Consider the following 22481-nt stretch of genomic DNA (forward strand, 5'->3'; position numbering starts at 1 on the left):
AAATAGGTAAGTCTTGGAGAGAAAGTTGTGATTGGAATATGTTAGAAATATGTTTTTCAATTAATAAAAGATGCCAAGTAAAATACTTAAGATAAAAATTAATTTAAGATGACAATAATTCTTTATGTTACATGTAAAAATATTAATCTAGACATACCCGTTTTAACGTGTCAAATTAACGATTACACATATAAATAATGAAATGAATATAGATTCAAGTATTTACGCATAGGAAAATAATGTTAATAACTTGAAATGATAATTTATGACTCAATAATAATAATAATAATAATAATAATAATAATAATATAGATGATGATTGAGAACTTTATTAAATTTGATCAAGCGATTAAGTAAAGAACAAGATTCGAAGAAAACTTAGAAATTGACAATTTTAACCTAAAGTACAAAATAAGTAAATAAGGTTAACGATCATTTTAAGAAATTAAAAGAAGATCCGAAAATTTAAAAATGTCGAGTTTTCGGGTTTGAAAAATTAACGAATGCTACATAAATTTCGATATTCGATCAATAACTAACTTATAATTTCTAAACTTTTTTTAAACTGCCAAAGTTTATGACTCTAGATTTTAACGGCACATTTGTAATTAATTGTTAGTAGCACACATTAAAATCATGATCAACTTTCGTATCTAAGAAGAATATAACTGTGTTCTTATTTCCAGCTTTCGCTTAGGGCTTTCAATTTAGACATGTACATAAATACACGACATGAACTTGCACGCCCGTAATAGGTATTGTATATGGTCTTAACAAGTTTTGTGTACTAACTAGGTAGACAGTAGACACGATTGACCTGTTAATTTTCGTTTCTAAACAAGTAAATACCCGTTTACATGTTAAGGACCCATAATTAAATTTTTTTAAAACTAAAAGTATATTAATATAATATGTATTGTACCTTAACTACCTAACCCAAGTCGAACCCTCTTTTGATTCAAGTATAGTTATATGCATCTGGTTAACTTTAATTAATAATTTGTTTGTTAGGAGATATAAACAACTCTTATCACGTCTTATCGTTCAAACATGGTATTAATTAGCAGGTTCATGTTCGTGTTTAGGAAACAGTGCACGATAAGTTTTCGCGTCCTGCACATGCAGGTATACATGTTCATATTCGTGTCTTATCGTGTACGGATATGCACGATATGTCAGCGTTTAGTTGTGAATTCCAAACTGATAATAACAGATCAATCTTGCTTCTTTTCTGGAAGTCTAGAACCTAACATAACTCGATCATTTCAAAAATTATTTGTAGAACTAGTTTATTAAAAATAAATGCAATTATCAAACTGATTCATTTATAAATTAACAAAAAAGTTTATCAAAATATATTTTGTTTATATATATATTGTTTGTTTATTTATAGTTTTTTCAAAATAGTAACTATTTAAAAATTAATCAGTAACTTTAATATATAACATAGATAGTTTTTTATTTTTATATGTCAAACTAAATTAAAATAAAACACTTTCGCAAGGGTTATGTGAGAGCACTTTAATTTTTCAGAATAAAAAATATTCAAAAGGTAAAACCTGGACTTCCACTCACCACAAGCAAAAAGAAATGAGAACAATTTATTTTATCATACGAATTTAATAATTTTAATGGTAAATTTATAAATCAAAGAAAAAAAATTGTAATTTGTGTTTTACATATTTTAAAGCATTTCACGTACATATAATATTTCCATGATAAAAGTTTTTATCTATACCCATTAAGCTTTTTAATTAATTACTTAAATTTTAATTAATTCATAAATTTTCTTAGTTTTAACAACACGATTGGTTGGATAAAAAGGTTAGAGAAAAATATTTCTCATTTAACATTTAATAACAAAATATTCACGGTTGGTAATTAGCACTACTGTTAAAAAACAAGCTAGATTCTAGAATTAATAACTCAAAGATCAATTAAACAAATAAACATAACATTTTCATTTCTTAATTGTATTAGAAAACACTATATTACTAATAGGAGCCGCAAGGGTTAAGACTTGAATTGGTGCATGTTTAATTTTATTATTTTTCCTTTGTTTTTAGAGTGTTGGTTTTTAATTGTTATTGGACTAATGTTATTTCTATTCTCTTGTATGCTCGGGCCTTTTTATAGCTTACAAGGTAACCTTTTTTTTTTCTTTTCTTTAATTAATATATCTAGCCTTTAAAAAAAGCCTTTGTTCTTTTGTTTAGTGTTTAGTTCATTATTATCTTTCATAATAATCATTTTATACCACTCTTAAATTCTTTTGGAACACTTATCACACACTTTTCTTTTCTTTTTTCTTTTCTTTTTTCTTTTAGGATTTAAACCTAGTTTGTAGGTCATCTTGTACCACTATCTCTAAGACTTACTCATTTCTTCAATTCTCACTCATTTTTCGAAAAGAACATATGTATATTCAAACTCATTAATATTTGTTTTGTTATACAAAACATACTTTTGAGAACTCAGCCTACCTGTATATATATATATATATATATATATCAGGCCAACTTCATTTAACTTGATAAGCTATCTCTCATCTCATCTTAGACCAGCTGCTACATAGCCGCTATAGATGGCAATGGGGAATGATTCTTCACCATCACCAACCACCCTTTTCACTTGCCTTAAAACCGCAACCTCACCTTCAAAGATCAAGCATGACATAGTTGATTTTGCCTCTAATATTAAGAACATCGCTGTTGATGACCCTAGAACGATTACACACTGTTTGAAAGTGGCATTAGCCATCACATTGGTCTCCATGGTTTACTATCTACAACCATTCTATGATGGCATGGGTGATGCCGGCATGTGGGCGGTCCTGACCGTGGTTGTCGTTTTCGAGTACACTGTGGGTAAGCAACTTAATATACCGCAATAAGCAGAATTAGTGTACATTACTAAATGCAAATGCATAAATATTGTTCAATACATAACTGATAAAGTCATGAGCATGTACATGTTTTGACTAGCTTTTGTTCGGTATAATAAAATAAAGATGCCTACTTTTAATTTGAAACTTATGGATATCATATAGGAATTATTGGAGATGATTGGGTGGGTTAGTAATTCAAATAGCCGTTAAAATAAAGATAGAAATTATCAAATGCCAAACAAGACAAATTAACTTGCATGAGAGAGTGATCTGATTTAATCCAAACAAGACAAATTACTTTTAATTTTACTGCACATTCATAATCTTTGCAATAAATGTTCTGTTTGATTTAAGTGTCACAAACTTAGTCGTCGTCAATTTAATTGCATCAATCCTAATTCCTAAATGTTTTTTTTTTCACATGTGTTTCATTAGGTGCGACTTTGAGTAAAGGCATGAATAGGGGCTTTGCGACGTTACTAGCTGGCGCATTAGGAGTAGGGGCTGAATCATTTGGTAGCCTGTTCGGGCCAACCATTAAACCCATCGTTCTTGGTTTACTTGTTTTCTTATTAGGTAAAATCTTTAACTTGATCTCTTATATTTATACAACCGATATATGATATATATACTTAATTTATGATTAATGTTGATTTAGATTCTGAAATTGTTATGGATTTTTTTTTCCTAGTTGCTGCTGCCACCTTTTCAAGATTCATTCCCAACATAAAAAAGAAGTACGATTACGGGGTCCTGATATTCATACTCACTTTTAGTTTAGTATCTGTTTCGGGTTATCGAGTTGATAAAATTATAAAACTGGCTCACCAACGATTTTCGACAATCATTTTCGGTGGTGCAACTTGTATAGCCATCTCTATGTGCGTTTTTCCTGTGTGGGCCGGTGAAGATCTTCATAAACATATTGTTACTAACTTGGGAAAGCTTGCAAGCTTCTTAGAGGGTTTGTTCATACATATATATACATTTTTGTAACATATTTCTATGATTTCTTTAGTTTATTACAAATTTTATTGCATCTAATAGAAAATTAACAAATGTCTTATAGGATTTGGGGAAGAATACTATAGAGTTTCTAAAGGTGACAAATCATATCTTGCTGCTTATAAAAGTGTTCTAAATTCTAAAGCCACCGAAGAATCACTGGTTAGGATACTTTATTATATACTCTATTTTTTATTTTTTAAATCATGTGTATCTCATATGTATGCAAGTACGGACAAGCTAACACTTTTGTTCAATTATTGTACACAAGTCCTTTAATTATTGATCAACTTTTAATGAACTATATTTGAAATTAGGCAAATTTCGCATGGTGGGAAATAGGACATGGAAAATTTAGGTTTAATCACCCATGGAAACAATACTTGAAGATTGGAGTTTATACACGACAATGTGCGTACCATATTGAAGCTCTTAGTGGATATCTTGACGCAAAATATGAAGTATGATTAAGTATTATATTTAAGATATGTAATACTAAATATATGACTTGATCTAAAACAACTAATTATATTGTTAAATAGGTACCCTCAGAGTTTCAAATAACAGTTCAAGAACCCTGCATGAAAATGAGCTCCGAAGTAGGAAAATTGTTAAAAGAATTAGTAAATTCGATGAACCTAATGGTGCAACCTTCTACTTCGGCAGTTCATATAGAAAATTGCAAAAAGGCAATAGATGACCTCAATGTCACGTTAAAAAGGTCCATGGCAGTTGAACGAGACAACATCCTAGAAACCATACCAGTCATCGCAGTCACATCGATACTAATCGACATCATAAAGTGTGTTGAGAAGATATCCGAGGCTATTGAAGAACTTTCTAAGCAAGCCCACTTCAAAGAACCAAAAGACATGACATCAGATGTAGCTGGAAAGCCACACTCTCGTCGCCGTGGTGTGGCTATAAAGCCCGTTGATGGTGGAAATGACCAAGAATTGATCACTGTTATTACAGTCATAGCAGATGATGAAATACCACAAAAAATGGATCATGATAAAAGCAAACGAGAAATTAACCAGCTATAATTGAGGACTATACTTATAATAATAATAATAACAGTAATAACGTAAGATATATGTTTTGGGTGTTTAGCAATAGGAAATGAATCCTAACCATTTTATGTCATGATGAGAATCCTAATTTATGACCAACGATTTGTTTCAGATGATTTTTCAAGTAAAATAATGTGTCAAGTGGCAATTTTTTTAATGGAATTTTATTGTATTATTTATACATTTATTATACACGGTATTGTAACGACAATCTGCATCAATTTTAGAATTCAAAATGCATATTGCTCTAGGTTTTTTATTTTTGGTTATAAGGTTTTATTTTTCATCTTAACTTCTCAACTGAAGAGGGTCAAATGTCTCTTTCGTGCTGCCGCTTATTTTGGCCGGAATTTCTTCGGTTCCCTTTCCAATTTTCCATCCCTTAAAATCAGTCTCGGTATAACCCGAAAACCGACTTACCGGGACCGGAACTGACAGAAACTGAATGGGGCATTAGAAGTCCAGTCCTTGGTCTCAGTTTCACTAGATTTTTGGTTCTCGGGTACGATTATTACAAAATGATCAGCCAGTCCTATAACAAGGTCTTCTTGGAAACCCCATTCAGGATCAGATTGCAGTTACTAAACTTGATGTGTATTGGCATTTTGGTAAATTGGGTACTTTGTAATCTATGCTTGAAAGATGTAGAATCGGTGGATCATGTTTTTTGCTCCTGTTCGGCTGTAGTTGCGGTTTGATCTTGCCCGGTAAAAGGAAGGTTGGAGTTGTCGTCGTGCTGAAGAAAGGATGGTTTACACGACATTTAATTGGATCGAAGTGGAAATTGATTACATGGGAGAGAGGGTGTAAGGGGGTGTTTGGCCTGACTTTTTTAACACTTTTTTTTTTTTTTATAAATAGGTTTAACTTGGTGGTTGCTTTAGCTTTTTAAGCTTATACTTATAAGCTTATTTGAAGATGGTTTTTTAGTTTATTTGAGAATGCTTATTTATGTAAGGTGTAAGTTACTATTTGTCCTCAAACTGTGGCAAATAGTACAAAAACAGCTCCAAGCAATAAACTAAAAGTACAAGCCAAACAAAAACACTAACAAACAAGATTTTTAGAGGGTGTTTGGCATAGCTTTTATTTTTTGGCTTATGTTTGTATTTTAAAGTGCTTTATAGCTTATTTTTTATAATTTGATAAGCTTTTTTTAAGTGTTTGGATTAGCTTATATTTTATAAGCTGATAATAAGTCATTAAATCCACCATCCTTTTATTTGTTATAGTAATAAGTTGCTTTAATAATTACTAATCCACCACTATTTGAGGGCAAATAGTAACTTACAGCTTACACAAATAAGCTTCCTCAAATAAACTAAAAAACCTTTTAGTTTATGCTTTAGTTTATGTTTCTGTTTGTGTGAGGTGTAAGTTAGTATTTTGTTTGGCCTCTAAAAATCTTTATGCTTCTGTTTGTGTTTTTACTTTTTAGTTTATTGCTTGGAGCTGTTTTTGTTTGGCCTGTACTTTGGTGGGTGTTTTTGCTCAGTTTTTTTTTATTGCTTTAATATATTTTGTTGTTTGTCGTTAAGCGGGAAAAAAAACAAAAAACAATAACTAGACAGGTTAGAAAGTCAAAATTTTCATCAATTCCAATTTAAATCCAGCCTTCTACTTTTAGTCAACAAACAAGTAACTTAACATCTTAATTTCATCTAAAATTTTAACCAGAAAAATAGAAAAAAAGTACAGTTGATCATTGCTTTTCATATACACTAACACGCTACCATGACAATTGATTGCACCATCTTTCTTCTATGCTCATTGTCAGGGACATGCTTATAAAGATCAAACCCATCTTGAATCAAAAACACATATATTAGGGGTATATAACACCGCAAACTAATGTTATGCGAAACCGCATAAGCAACATAGCAAGACGTAAACACATGGTCCACTGTTTCACCCGAGATAAAGCAGCAACTACGAGTCTATGATTGTCCGGACATGCACTGACTTTTCTTTTTATCAAATTATCGTCAGAAGTCGGTTAAGGAGAGCTCGCCACCCTACCAGATTCTTGAGTTTTTTATTTAATGATTTGGAAAGGAAAAGATAAGAAATTTTTTTTTGTCATTCTTGAGTTTTCATGTCACACCCCGACCAAAGGCAGCGGAACATGCCGATGTGTAACGATTGTCCATAAGCACATGACACTAATTAAAGTGACAGTATTTAATAAACTCATTTCATTTCACAACATCGAAAATGTCACATAACAATTATCCATAAAATAACCATAAACAAGATATCACAAAATATGGCAGATTTGATATTGTTCATTTTTACTAATATCCTAAGGTCTTTGATGTCGTTTTCTTCACAATCATAAATCAACCAAGATGCAAACCTGCAACATTTCATAAAATAAAGTTTGTCAACACAAAGGAACACAAAGGTTGGTGAGCAATTTATAAGTTTAATCATATTAGTATATAATAAAGATAGCCACAAAACTTGCATATGAAACGATAAATAAAAGTGGTAATTTGGATGAATAGATATCGCTAAACACATTAGCGACACCTAGCTATAAGGGGATGCCAAATAGTCTAGGATTTTATAGTTATCGTTATTGCATTACGTTAACGACACCTTGCTATAAGGGGATGCCAAATAGTCTAGGATTTTGTAGTTCCACCAACCAAAAGCGATAAACACATAGGCATATAAGCATAGAACACCAAATCGAGCAATTATTTAGGTAAAGTATACAACTACGTTTGTGGTTTAAGATTCAAATATAAAGCATTTTGTTGAATAAGTATGAAATGTCACCCCCAAAATAAAAGATGGAAAATGGGGTATAAAGTACTCACCTTCAAGTAGTAAACTTGAAAGATGATAATTTGGAGATTTGTCAGAACGACGAGTTTAACGCACAATGCCTAAAAAGAAAAGAAGTCTTGAATTTAGAAAGGTTGTCTTCAAGGTCTTTAAACAAAATAAATGTTGAGAAATGTAAATAATTAAAGTTCAAGGTTTAAAATGTAACTATTTAAGAATTTATAATAATAACCCTTTAAAAATGTAAGTTTGCTCGATACCGGGTTAAAGTATCTAACCTTAATATTTACTCAACCTATGTTAAGTAATAAGGTGGGTAAAATGAAAGAATGCAAATCCCTTTGGAATGAAGATACTAAAACGGTTTTTTTATCGAGTGTTCGGGTTGTCGGTTCGGGTCTTGATAATTGGTCAAACCCACAGTCAACTTTCCAAAATATTGAATGTTATGAGATAACTCAATAAAATTTAATAAGACTTAACCAAGTAATAAGGTGGGTAAAATTCAAGAATGCAAATCCCTTTGGAATGAAGATACTGAAACGGTTTTTTTATCGAGTGTTCGGGTTGTCGATTCGGGTCTTGATAATTGGTCAAACCCAAAGTCAACTTTCCAAAATATTGAATGTTATGAGATAACTCAATAAAATTTAATAAGACTTAACCAAGTATGTAGTTCCATTGTTTTAGAACTAACAACGCACGTTAAGCGAGTGTTCGGTTTTGTCGGTCCAAACTTTGTTATGAGATCAAGTTGGATCCACCATTTCCAAGTACTTAAGAAAATATTTAAAAATCAATTTGTAACTATTTTTAAAGAAATATACAAGTCTTGAAGGCTAAAAAAAACACAATTGTGTGTCTTAAGCGAGTAAGAATCGTTTTGGTTCGGTTTCCATCTCACAACAAGTTCATAGATGGTTTCCACATGTCCAAACACTAAAGAACTTGTATAATAATGTAAAAATAAAAAAATATACTTTAAGTTTTACAACCAAAAGTTAACAATGAAGTCTTTAAACAAAAGTTCGGTTTTCGGTTCGGATCATGTTTCGGGTTAAGACCGAGGTAAGATTCTAAGAACCCATAACCATAGAATTTGTAAAAATAATTTTAGAAACTTAGATCTAAAAATAAGTATGTTTAAACAATTATTTAACAAAACTAGTAACAAAGTTCGGTTTACGGTTTAGAGCTATTTACGGTATAACCGAAGCATAGACTCTTAAAAACCCATAACCATGGAACTTGTAAACATGACCAACAAACTAAAATAAGCAAGATTAATATGTATGAACAAGTTATATAGATGTATATATATCAAGGACACGAAGTCCTCCATGAAGCCTTGTCTTATGAGGTCCGAAACCTCACCAACTGGAATCGGAGAAGTAACTACCAAAGGTAAACAAGGGGTGTATATTATATATATGTTGCACAACCATAAACAAGTATTAATAAGGCTACATAAACTAATTATGATGAAAGACTAAAAACTTTCAAGAACACTTAAGAAGATAACCTTGAATCTTTGATGTTTGAGAGAGTCTTTTTTTTTTGGAGTTGTAGCAAGGGAACATGAAGAGGAAAGGTGGTGTATATATAGGGTAATGTTGGTGGTCAAATATAGGTGTGAGACACAAAAGATTTCATGCAAAATGGATCAAGACAAAAACACAAAACAACAAAATAAATAAATAAATAAAAATAAAAATATGATGTTTTCAAGACCCAACGTGAAACAATATTATAACATAAATCCATCATTTTGATTATAACATAAGCTTCGGTTTACAAATCGGGTCGGTTTACATAATAAACAAATACAAAAACGAATACAAACAAAACCCGAAATTGACGAATGTCACATTTTATTTTAAAAGAAAAGAAAGAGAATGGAAAGAAAAGTTGGATCTTTTTTCCTCTAAAAGTTTCCTGCCAAATATGGCTGGATTGTGAAGGAAAGTTTATAGCTCATTACAATATTACCAATTTACCATATTTTAATTCTCTTTTCCATTTGACTATGAGGACATAATTGTAAAGTTATAAGTTTTTTTCCTATCTTTTTCTTTCGATCTAACTCAAGAATATAATTAGCACTTTCTTTTCTCTTCTTTTACTTTAACTCGAGAATGTCTTTTAAGTATATAATTTCTTTTCCTTTCTTCCCCTGTCCAATCTTATCATTTCTTTTCCTTATATTTTAAACCCGAGAATGCATTACCTTTTAAAGTTTTGTATAACTTTGTATATGCTGGTACGGCCAATTTTCTTTATCTTCTATTTAATATATATATTTTACCATAAACAGAGCAAAATGAAAACAAATAGGCAAATTGGAAACAATAATCTCACCTTTTGTGTATTGGCCAATAATAATCTAATTTTTTAAAATCACTACCAACGGTCCAACCTTTCAACTATTTTTGTCTCAATATTCCTTTGTTAAAAAACCCTTAATGCCGTTACGTTTTTTTCCGAGTTTCAAACCGATGTTTTAGTGCTTTTGATGGGAATAAGTATACGAGTCAACTGATATAAAACTTATATAGAAATAATGATCCAAACGACGAAACAATATTTCAATTCGGTTGTTTGAATTTCTAGTTAACAAAAATCAATCCATATGATACATCATTTTGAGATAAGTTTTGCATCAGTTGACTCATATCATTCTTCTGATCAAAAGCCCTAAAATATCGGTTTGAAATTCGAAAAATAACGTAACGATGTTAAGAGTTTTTTAACAGAGAATCATTGAGACAAAAATAGTTGGACCGTTGGTATTAATTTTTAATAAAGATGAGATTATTATCGGCTAATACAAAAAAGATGGGATTATTTATTTTCAATTTTCCAATCAAATATTATGCATTTTTTTCCTGTAACGATACCTTTTGTATTTCTTACATCCATATTATCTTTGTAGACCAAAAAAAAATATTATTATATTGATACAACTTAGTTTAAATAAAATTTAAAACACAAATAAACAATTAAAAAGCCGATGGATGTGGTACATTTGAAGTTAAATAAAGCCAACTTCGTTTGAAATATAAAACATTTAAATTCTAAATAGAAAGTTATTTATGTTTACTTTTTTTCAAAGCATTACAATATAAATTTTATTGAAAACGAAAAAATAATTTTTCGATATCGTATACTATTTTCGCAAGTGAACTGATAGATCAAAATGCAGGTACCAAAATTCCCGCGGCACGCATAGATTAACTCTAATGATGTTTAATATTTTTCTCAATATTATTGAAAACGAAGTTCTATTCTTTTTTGTATCGTAAATTACTTTTATGCGTTCTTAATAAGTCAGATTATAGATATACGCGTTGAAAATTCCCACCATATCAATTTCTGATGACATCGGGCGAAAATAACTTACTAATATTTTCTTTCACTTTGTATTAACATTTCCAAATTTCCAAATTTTGTTAAAAGGCTATACATCAAAATAATATACATGGTACAAAAGTTGGGACATTAAGCAATTCGTGAACCTAGACATAAAAGTTGGCTATTAAAGTATAAAATTCTGTTTCGGCATCATGAACACATCAAAGAGAAGAACATGCGACCCATTTATACTTTTTAAAATATGACCTAACTAAAAACCAAAAAAATAATCCCACTTTCACATTGGGAATTGACTTCTTGTTCTTCCAACATGATCTGAGTCCGACCTCGTCAAATAGTTGTGTAAATCAACCAAAAACTAATACAAATTGGAAATATTTGTTTGTATTTACTTTTAACTTTAATCAAAGTAATAATATGAGACCCATCTCTTGTGTGTGATGAAATTGTTGATGTTAGTCAGTGGGGTTCAAGTCTCACAACTTCAGTCTTCACAAGAAACAAAAATGTGGAGAATTAAAAATTTGTTCAAAAAAAAATAAACAAACAAAATAATATGAACATTTAATTTTTCTTTTTTGTATTCGTTAGTTTAGAAAATATATATTTTCATCGCCGTTTATGTTGTTCAGTGATGTTATATGCAATCATAAATGAAACATACGGATAACACAATATAAATTTTTAAATCAAAGTCCAGTCTCTAGCAGCAATCTAAACCTCGACTTGTTTTATCTGGTTATTAGTAGGTAACAAAATAAAAACATAAAAAATATACTGATTATATAACAATGAGTCTTTAATAAATAACTTCAAAAGTAGCAATATGGTGCCAATACCACATAGATCAAGATGAGCATTTTGTAAGGGTATCAGTACCATACCAATACTGCAATGGTATTGTACTGATAGATTCAGTAAGGTCTTTGATACCTACTTTTTTATAAATTCGATATCGGTATTTTTAATGCTAGTTCGTTGCCGATACAGCACCGATCTCATCTCTACCACACAGGTTTTGAACGTACAACACAATATTTTATCGTACCACACATGATTCAATTTTGCCTCACAAGATTTGATTTATTGCCCTTGTTATAGAAACAACATAGCTTTGGTTTCTTGTGTTGGTAATTCCGGACCGTATTCACAAGTCGGTGGATATGGAAGTACCTAAGTTGATAAGTTGGTCAAATTGGCTTAGATTTCAAATTGTAATACGATTATTATAATAATGTCTTGGTCACCAAGTTATGATTAGATTGTAAATATAGGGCTTGGTAAGAGACTTTAAATGTCTTGGTTACCAACAAAGAATTATTGTAGCGAGCTTTTGAGTTAGTTTTCTTTTACAATAATGAAGTGTTTATTGATCTTGTGTCTTGATCTTGCTTTTGATTTTGATTTCTAACCTACTTGATCATTTTTATTTTATTTTATTTTTTTTTGAACAACAAAAGGCTGGACGGGATCACCCTAAAAACGGATCGCCTCTTCACTCGAATAACCGAACATGATAACCCAGTCCACCCACCCACAAGGAAACCCACAACTAGAAAAACCCTTAGGCTCAACTTGGAACAATTTGCTTTAGATGTGACTCGAACCCACAACCTTTCATAAGGAAAATCATGCAATTACCACTTGATTTTTTTTTCTTCAAAAATGATTCAAATTAGTTTTTCAAAATATCGCAAATCAAATTTCATGTAAAATGTCTTCATGTGTTAAGATTAAAAACTTTGACGGCTAAACTTGAAAGCTTAAACGTTGCAAGTTATGTTCTAAACTTCTAATATGTATAATTAAAACTTTGGTGAACAAACTATAAAAACTAAAACCTTACAAGTTGTGTTTCAATATATAAGGGTAAGTTATTGTACAATAATGGCTTATATACATTATGTACGCGACCTTTCATAACGTTAGATTACAGAACATGCAGTGACAGTTTCGTAAATAGCCCAAATATAGTTCGTGATCAAATTCATCGATTACAAATCGTTTCTGATCGAAATTCTGAACTTCGCGCTCTATCTGTTCCAATTTCTGAACCCTTATTAGAGCTTAAAGTATGAAATCTCAAAAATCAAAATAGAACGTCGTTGAACATCGAGAATCTTCAAATTGATGAATTAATCAATCAAGTTGATGCGTAGGAGGGTGTAGAATCATCAATCGATTATGGAATCGCAGAGTAATATATTCAGTTGAGCTCTGATTAGAGTTTAGGATATTGCGTTGAAACGTTCAGAACAAAACTCATCTACAATTAGACACTCATAACAAAATACACACTGTATATTTAATTAATCAGACAAAACTTTAAATACTCGTAACAAAACTCGAATAATCAGAAAAAAAAAAACTTTAAACACTCAGAACAAAAATCTAAGACACTCAAAACAAAATTCTGACCAAAACGAATTATACACTTTAAATGTTTAGAACAAAAATCTAAGACACTCGGAACAAATTTCTGATCCAAACGAACACATGCACTTTAAACGTTTGAGACATAAATCAATGACACTCAGAACAAATTTATGAACAAAACAAATTACACACTTTAAATGTTCAGAACAAAAATATGATACACTCAGAACAAATTTCTAATCAAAGCGAACACACTTTTATCGATGATCTTTCTTGCATGCTTCTCAATTATCCGTTCTTAATTAACCTGATGTTCTGATACCAATTTTTGGTATTCAAGTAGCAAATCAAATATATATATTGTTATGAATGTGAATTGAGAGCAAGGATTTGACAAATTGCATTTGATTATTTGAGAATTTTGATACATGCGATAGATCCAAGAGTTCAAGTTCGACCCACATATATAAATACACAGACACGTCGTTTGAGAAACGAGACAGCCCTATGACAACTATCGTTCACAATTTGACATATGACATATGACATATTGACCCTTGCACCTTATTTAATACATATCTTACTCTAAATATGCATTCTGATAATAAGCCAAACACCATTATATTTAATATTACATAACCTAGCTAAGTTTATAATTGAAGTTCAACCACGAATGTTATCAGACCTTGTAAAAATAACTAGGTAGCAAAATCGCCGCGTTGCGGCGGCGAGACATGGATTCAGTTGCTGTCGGTTAATTTTTTTACGTCACCAACACTAAATCAAAAATTATAACTTTGTAAGGATCCAAAACAGTTTTGGCATGCATACAAGATAGTAAGATACAACTTAAAATCAAAGTTACACGAATTAATGTGGTCGCTATCATTCAGGTTCGTACCGGTATGTGCATAATGCATTAAGCCCAAAAAAGTAAATTAGTAAGCACACATAATAGTATTGACACTCATATAGCCAAATAGCCAATGATACAGAATAGCATTTAAATAAAAAATTCCGGCTATGTTTGTTTTGGTACCGAAACTAAGCCTGCAAAAATTCCGTCAAGTTAACATGTTTAAAACATGGGTGTCGCAACGACAAGCCAACACGAATTATGGTACCGGAACTAAACCAACAAAATTTCCCTCAAGTTAGCATGTTTAAAACATGGGCGTCGCAGCGACAAACCGACGCGAATTATGGTACCAGAACTAAGCCAACAAAATTTCCGTCAAGTTAACATGTTTAAAACATGGGCCTAGCAGCGATAAGCCAACGCAAATTCGTTTAGTATAAGTTAGGTTCATTACAGGTATAGAAACTAAAACTAAAATTTATAATAATGTCTTCAAATCATTATATTTGAAACAAACAAAACACGCTTAAAAACTGAAAAGGAAAAAATAACTAAAAATGAAATCAAGCAACAAGTTCTAAAAGAAACATAAAGTAAAAAGCCACTAGTTGCCGTGAGGGATCGAACCCGCAAAGATTAAATATCAGGAACTATACAGGAGGCCATCAACCATTAGAACAAATTGACAGATTGTTCAAAGTCCGATGTTTATTATATAAATGGGCAAACAGAATATCATAAAAAAAAACATTGTGGCACCGACAATCTGATATTTATCTATATAGATAATAGGACAAGTTATGGTAGTTGGATTCTTGAATTTCAGTGTTATCAAGTTAAAAGACTCTTAGAAGCATGCTCCAAGTACTCTAAGATGTTTATGAACTAACAATTCGTGCAATACACATGTCCATAACCTAGATCATTAAATAAACGTTAACATAATTAAACATGACAAGTTTATCCTATAAATTACTTTTGTAAAACAAGTCTTGACTTTAATGATTCTTAAACTTGCTTTACCAGATTACGAATTTGACCTAATTGTCATCCATCCACTCAAATTTATAAATTGTTGCCGTACATCATTTTACTTGTGGTATAATATCTATCCTCTAGAACCAGAAGAAAAGAAAACAACAAAAGCAAAACGGAAAAAGTGAAATAAAAAAGGTGGATCCACCAAGGAAGAAATTGACGGTGAAAGTAGCACCATTTTGGCGGCCTGTCTTCTCCGACCAACTATAAAGATTTCTAGTGACTCAATCCCCATTTTAAACATCAAAGGCCTAAAAAGACACTTAATATTACGTTTTCTACATATAACATAAATATATTTAAACAGAAAACAATATACAGTAAAATCCTATAATTAATAATGTTGGACCGGGATATTTTATTAATTTAACGAGATATTATTATATCGATAAATTAATAAATTATTAATTTAAAGAGTTGGCTTATACGGGAATGCATTATCGGCCCAAAATGAATGTTACAAGGTTCAAAGCATTGAAGAAATTACAATGGATACCGTTCAAAATCCGGTTGATGATAATTCGGTACTTTTGGAACCGGTCACTCAGAAAGAAGCATTACAAGCGGCAACAACTCTTTCACAACTTTTTGTTGTAATACGAGATTACAGTGCCTCAACTCTTAAGTGCAATGGTGAGATTTAAAGATGAACTCAATATAGATTTGAAGTTCACAAAAGAACAAATAATTATAAATTCATTTTTTTACTAGACGATCATAGAATTTTGGAATATTTTAGTAATTATTAATTTATAGTTTCGCTTGTACCAATATATTTACATTGGGATTTAAAAAAAATTTATTATTTTATTGATTGAGATCCAATTTGATACTTGTCCAAAGTTGGAATCAGACAAATTATTAATTTTATCGAGGTTATTAATTTATGGGGTATTAAATTATAAAGGTTCTACTGTAATGAATGTTGTTACATATAATAGAAGCTAGAACAAGTAGGATAACTGCAAAAAAAGGAGCAACTTTGTAGAATAGTATCCAAGTTTTAAAAATGTTTTAATTAGGTCAGTAAGTTTAAAAGGTGTTCCAATCAAGTAACTCAACTTTCATATTTAGTTTTTTTATCATGTTTTGTTTTTGTTTCAATAAGGAAATCTTTTTATCTATTTTTTGATATTGATGTCGAGTGGTAACATAGATTTTATTTATTTTTTATTTTTAATATAATTAACGTTTTTTTTATTTTTAAATATAACTACATATATTGCAAATTTTGATCCCCACATCTCTCCTTCACTGCTTTCTAAATGCATAAAAAGTCCAATGAGGCTCGATTTGAAAATTTAGTGACCTGATGTGAAGAAAAATTATATGAATAGCCTAATTAGAACACTTTTGAAACTTGGTTACTATTATATGATATGTTCCCTTAAAAAAAGTAAGATAAATGATTAAGTATATGATTAAATGTAGCGGTATTTAGGTGATTCTTTGAGTTCTCTAGTTATAATTGATTATCTATTAAGTGCTTCTATATGTGTATATATTTTGCTCTTTGGGGCATTTTATTTTAGTTTTAAAGCTCTTGGTTATAAGTTCCAATCAAGGATGCTCACATACACACACTAGTTGGGTGTCTATGTGAATGTAATAGAGAACAAAACTTAAAAGGCTGTAATTAAGGAGATGAGCTGAGTCGAGTCAAGACTAGTTCGAACTTGACTTGAACTTCATTCCAAGCTGGTTCGACGGGGCTCCAAATGAAACTCAAGATGGCTCGATCCACTTAATTTGGCTAAACATTAAAATTTATTTGTCATAAGGGCCAAACATATAACTTATTCTTGCCAAGGGGTTAAAAAAATTTACGCATCTAAAAGAATGAGTGTGTAAGTTACGCAATTTATTAATTTTTGCAAGGCTTGCCTTGCATTTATGGAGTAAATAGTCTCTTTACTTTTTTTTTCTCCATTCCGGAACAAATAAATAATGAGTAATGTTTAGGGTAATATATTAAAATCTTTCATAAACAACTTTCATTCAAAAGGTTTTTTTTTTATTCATTTTTATTTTATTGTTGTTATTGTTGCTATTGTTATTGTTGTTGTTATTGTTATTATTATTGCAACTAGAAACATGAGGTTTTACAAGTCTTATTATTTCGATCCCAATCGCTAACCTCGTATATTTTTTAACATTAAACCAAGGTCTATTTTGTCTTTTTACGTGTCATATTTTTTTAGGTCATAGTTATACATCTATATATATGATTGTTTATCATATCTTTTTACCTATTTGAATGAAAGTACGTTGCAATAGTGAACTAACCAATTGTAGCCACACCATCGAACCCATTCAAAAAATTTCAATCAACTTTAGCAAGAATACAAACTCACACTATTATGTTTGTGGTCAATGATGCAAATTAAACTTGATGATGATGGTGAAATCGAATAATGGAATCTGAATAATATGAGCCCAAATTGATTTTCAAGTAAAAAAAAATTCTAGTTAAATCTAACCAAATCATTTTCATTTAGAACTCGAATCGTTCCTTCCACCATGCTAAATAAATTGAAGCATATCATAGTTCTTCTCGATCTCCATTATCGATTTCAAAATGAAAATCGAGAAGCATCACAATCTTGTTCGATAGTTTCATGGTAAAGAGGATCATGGATTTGTGTTGGTGTTTCTTGGGTGTCGCTGAAGTTCTGGTGGTGGCCGGGTAAAACAACCGGAATTATATGATAGGAGGCATGATGATGAAGGCTAAGGTGGGGTTGGTTTTAGAGGGTGTTTGGGATTGCTTATTTAACTCTAAAAGTGTTTTTTGTCAAAAGTGTTTATTGACAGTGGCGGATCTAGGATTTTTTTTCTATGGGTTCATCTTTTTTCGGTGTTCAAATTTCACACAACCAAACGCTAAATTTTTCGGGCCGGTCAGAGAATATTATATAATACGATACCATAATAAAACAATATGTTAATATAAAACACATGTAAGGTCATTAAAAATGAAAAAAAAAACAAAGAATTAGAATAAATTGGTTGTGGATACGTGATGTGTGAATAGGTCTGGAAATAATCAGAAGCGAAAACGTTCTATTTTTTAGCTATTAAAAACACCAACAAAATTGATGCGGATCAAGGAGCCATAACCGACATGCCGAGCCTACTTCACGTCAGCCCAGTCAACGGCTCGGATGATCGTCCTTGACCCATGTTGCATACACGGTTTATTTAAGCTAAAGATTTCTTTTGTTTTAATTTAGTAATCGCATAATAACCAATCTTTGATTGATTGGGATTTTGATTTCTTTCCTTTATTTGATTGTTGAAGAACTTTTAAATGTTGGTTTTCCTTGTTGAACGAGGGAGTTTTATTCTATGAATTAATTTGAGATTTTTATCTCCAATTCTTTTGTTCTCTCTATTGTTGTGTTCCTTCCTCTTCAAGATCCCCATCAAGTGGTATCAGCTTTCAGGTTTGACAATCATGGCTGGTAGAGGACGACCTCCACGCAACGCCAACCGTCGCGGTGGTGCAATGGGCACGGGTGGTCCGCAACGAGATCCACGTGACGTTGAAGAAATCGAACGCCTACAACAACGGATTCGAGACTTGGAACTACAATTCGGAGGCAATCCAGAGGAAACCTGGAACACCCCGACCAAAGGCGGATTATACATCGGGGCGCCACATATTGTTTCATTACTCGTGACACTATTGGGTGTCAATATTTAATGAATATATTCATTCACGCACGCGCAACGTAAACAGGAGATAACATAAATCAACATAAATCAATATATTATAAGGCAAAATATTCGAACAACAATAACTTGTCTTGATACATTTTAATCTAGGTCCAAAAGTAAAAACGTCCTACGTGTCCACATGCTCCAAATGTAGCTACAGCAATCCTGAACATGTGTTAAAATAAAACGTCAAACACTTGCGTGTTGGTGAGAAATCAAGTTTAATTACAATACATAGATAACAATAAATCTGCGCGCAACATGTGTATGTCTGGTTTTCAACAAGGGTGTAATCTGATCGGGACCAACTCTAAGATTCATAGACTGCCAGTGCTCACAATTGAGCTCACAAACAAGAAAAACTGTGCAAGTGTAAACAAAAGAGAAAATCATAAACGATTGTTCTCCCGTGTTCATCTAATGGTACCATGAGAACTGCGGAATAGACCGACAAGACGGTTAATGATCCACACATACAAATAAACAGCCAAGTCTACGTCCTCAACACATGGGATACTGCGACTAAAGTTCATAAACAGTTTAAGACTCTAAATTTGTATGAACACATGAACATCCCAAAACATTAAAAATAAAAGGGATTAGGTACGAGATTACTCACTTGATAAACGATGCAGTGTAAGATAAAGCAAGAATCAACTTTAAACAAGCACAAGTTAACCTATAAATAAGATTATTGTTTTAATGATTTGATTTAAGTCTTGATTATAAGTTAGCATAATTAATAAGTAAATTATTATATATAATATATATATATTACCGGAAAAGCAGGGCAGAACAGGATAGAAAGCGAAGGCAAGGAGAAAGGAGACGGCAGAGAGCAAGGAAGAGGAAGATAACAAGTGTTTGTGTGTGCAGTGTTAGGAAAATAACATTATTATTTATAGGGAAACCCTAGGGAACACAATCCCTAGAAGAGGGGAAAAGATCTCCAAAAAGTAAAAGAATCCAAAAGCAAAAGATATGGCAGCTGCAGGGGATAAGGAAAAGCTGACAGGTAACAGTAAACAGGCATGGGAGGGTCAGATAAAGGTACTGGTCAAGCATGGAAAAAGCAGATCTCAAAAGATAATGTCAGTCACTTTTTCTGTCAACCAATGGGGTTGGTGCGCATGCTGCGCCAAAAGTGGCTTTTCAGACATAAGATAGGTCAGGTCAACAGCACAGAAGATAAGACATCACAAAAGTAAACGGCTAGATTAAACAGAAGAAAACTCAAAGGGTTTAGCGCGAGAAGGCTCGAGCGCGCGCGCGAGGGCGAAGGCAGACAGAGAACAGTCCACAGCGCGCCGCGGGAAGAACTAAAATCCTTAGCGCGTCGCGGGAAGAACTACCATTCTTAGCGCGCTGCGAGAACTACAATTCTTAGCGCGTCGCGGGAAGAACTTCCGTTCTTAGCGCGCTGCGAGAAGAACTACAATTCTTAGCGCGCTGCGAGAACAGTTCGCCTCGCGTATCGCAGGAACAACTGGTCGTCGCGCAGGCTTCCTTGTAAGGAGTCTGGCGCGTGGAGCTGCGCAGACAACCTTAGGCGGGAAGAACCAAAGGACAAGCAAAGAGTTAAGAGAAAAAGGGGGTTCAAGGCTAAAGGGTTAAGCAGAGGGGCGGGACGGCGACAAGAGAGAAGAAGAGGCGGAACGGCGACAAGAGGGAAAAGAAGGCGGAAAGAGAGAAGAAGAGGGACGGGACGGCGGGAAGGAAAAGAGAGAAGAAAAAGGAAGGAAAATATATTATTATTATTAAAAGTAAAATATAAGTATAAATAAATATTATATCATAAAAGAACGAGATCGGATCGGAGAAACGGGTACCTGGGTCGGGTCGGATCGGGGCAGATGTCACAGTCTCCCCTACTTTAAGAAATTTCGTCCCGAAATTTATCTCGAAGTAGGTTGCGCAGAGAACAGGTGCGGGTACTTGATCTTCATTTGATCTTCCCTTTCCCATGTAAACTCGGCTCCGCGCTTGGTCTCCCAGCGAACTTTCACGATAGGGATGCGACTGCGCTTGGTTTGCTTTACCTCGCGATCCATAATCTCAACAGGCTTCTCAACGAAATGCATGGATTCGTCAACTTGAACTTCATCAAGTGGGATGTGAAGGTTCTCGTCGGCTAAACACTTCTTGAGATTGGATACATGGAACGTTGGATGCACATTACTGAGCGCGGGCGGCAGGTCAAGTTTGTAGGCAACTTTTCCTATACGCGCGAGAATCTTAAATGGTCCAACATATCGAGGAGCAAGCTTACCTTTCTTCCCAAAGCGGACAACACCCTTCCAGGGTGACACTTTGAGGAGAACAAGATTACCAACTTGAAATTCGAGAGGCTTTCGCCTGCGATCTGCGTAACTCTTCTGTCGGCTTCTGGCAGTCAGCAGATGATCACGGATTTTGGCGATTTTATCGGTTGTCTCTTGAACAAGTTCGGGTCCTGTGATTTGAGCTTCACCCACTTCGCTCCAACAAATCGGGGAGCGGCACTTACGACCGTAAAGTGCTTCAAATGGGGCCATACCAATACTGGAATGATAGCTGTTATTATAAGAGAACTCGATCAAAGGCAGGTGCGAATCCCAATTACCTCCAAAATCAAGAACACAAGATCGGAGCATATCCTCAAGAGTTTGAATAGTTCGCTCAGACTGACCATCAGTCTGAGGATGATATGCCGTACTCATGTCCAAGCGAGTTCCTAGCGCAGATTGGAGAGATTTCCAAAAGCGAGATATAAAACGGCCATCGCGATCGGATATGATGCTCAAAGGAGTACCATGGCGGCAGACAATTTCCTTAACATAAAGCTGCGCGAGATGCTCAACACGGTAGTTTTCACGAATGGGCAGAAAGTGAGCAGACTTAGTCAAACGATCCACTATTACCCAAATGCTATCATGTTTGCTTGTTGTCAAAGGTAACTTGGTAATAAAGTCCATCGCTAAACCTTCCCATTTCCACGTAGGAATTTCTGGTTGTTCGAGCAAACCAGATGGGCGTTGATGTTCAGCTTTTACCTTAGAACAAGTCAGGCATTTAGCTACGAACACAGCAATATCCTTTTTCATACCGGGCCACCAATAAGTAATGCGCAAATCCTTGTACATCTTATCAGCGCCGGGATGAATAGAATACCGAGATTTATGCGCTTCACTCAGGATATCAGCGCGAAGATTCTCATCAAAGGGAATCCAGATGCGATCGAGATAGCAGAGAATTCCACTCAGATTAGGGACAAAATGAGCTTCCGCGCCACACGCTAACTCGGCGCGAAGGTTACCATTACTGATGGATACGCGCTGCGCGTCACGAATGCGTGATTCAAGATTGCTCTGAATCGGCG

General features: G+C 33.0%; 1 protein-coding gene across 1 annotated transcript; it reads left to right on the forward strand.

Annotated features, from left to right (window-relative positions):
• The first annotated feature begins 2590 nt into the window (after positions 1-2590).
• On the forward strand, positions 2591-5037 carry LOC143532173 (aluminum-activated malate transporter 8-like). The gene is made up of 6 exons (XM_077027299.1): positions 2591-2867; positions 3323-3463; positions 3579-3851; positions 3957-4054; positions 4210-4353; positions 4435-5037. Exons 1-6 carry the CDS (start codon positions 2591-2593, stop codon positions 4936-4938), a joined length of 1437 nt encoding a protein of 478 aa, XP_076883414.1. The 3' UTR covers positions 4939-5037.
• The last annotated feature ends 17444 nt before the right edge of the window (positions 5038-22481 follow it).

Source organism: Bidens hawaiensis, unplaced genomic scaffold (genome assembly GCF_021521415.1).
Source record: "Bidens hawaiensis isolate Kalapana, Puna unplaced genomic scaffold, B.hawaiensis_p1.1 tig00009385_1, whole genome shotgun sequence".
NCBI lineage: Eukaryota > Viridiplantae > Streptophyta > Magnoliopsida > Asterales > Asteraceae > Bidens > Bidens hawaiensis.

Coding starts and splice junctions, on each gene's coding strand:
- LOC143532173 (XM_077027299.1), top strand. CDS start 2,591: ATGGGGAATGATTCTTCACCATCACCAACCACCCTTTTCACTTGCCTT. Junction 2,868..3,322: donor CGTTTTCGAGTACACTGTGG/GTAAGCAACTTA, acceptor GTGTTTCATTAG/GTGCGACTTTGAGTAAAGGC. Junction 3,464..3,578: donor TTTACTTGTTTTCTTATTAG/GTAAAATCTTTA, acceptor TTTTTTTCCTAG/TTGCTGCTGCCACCTTTTCA.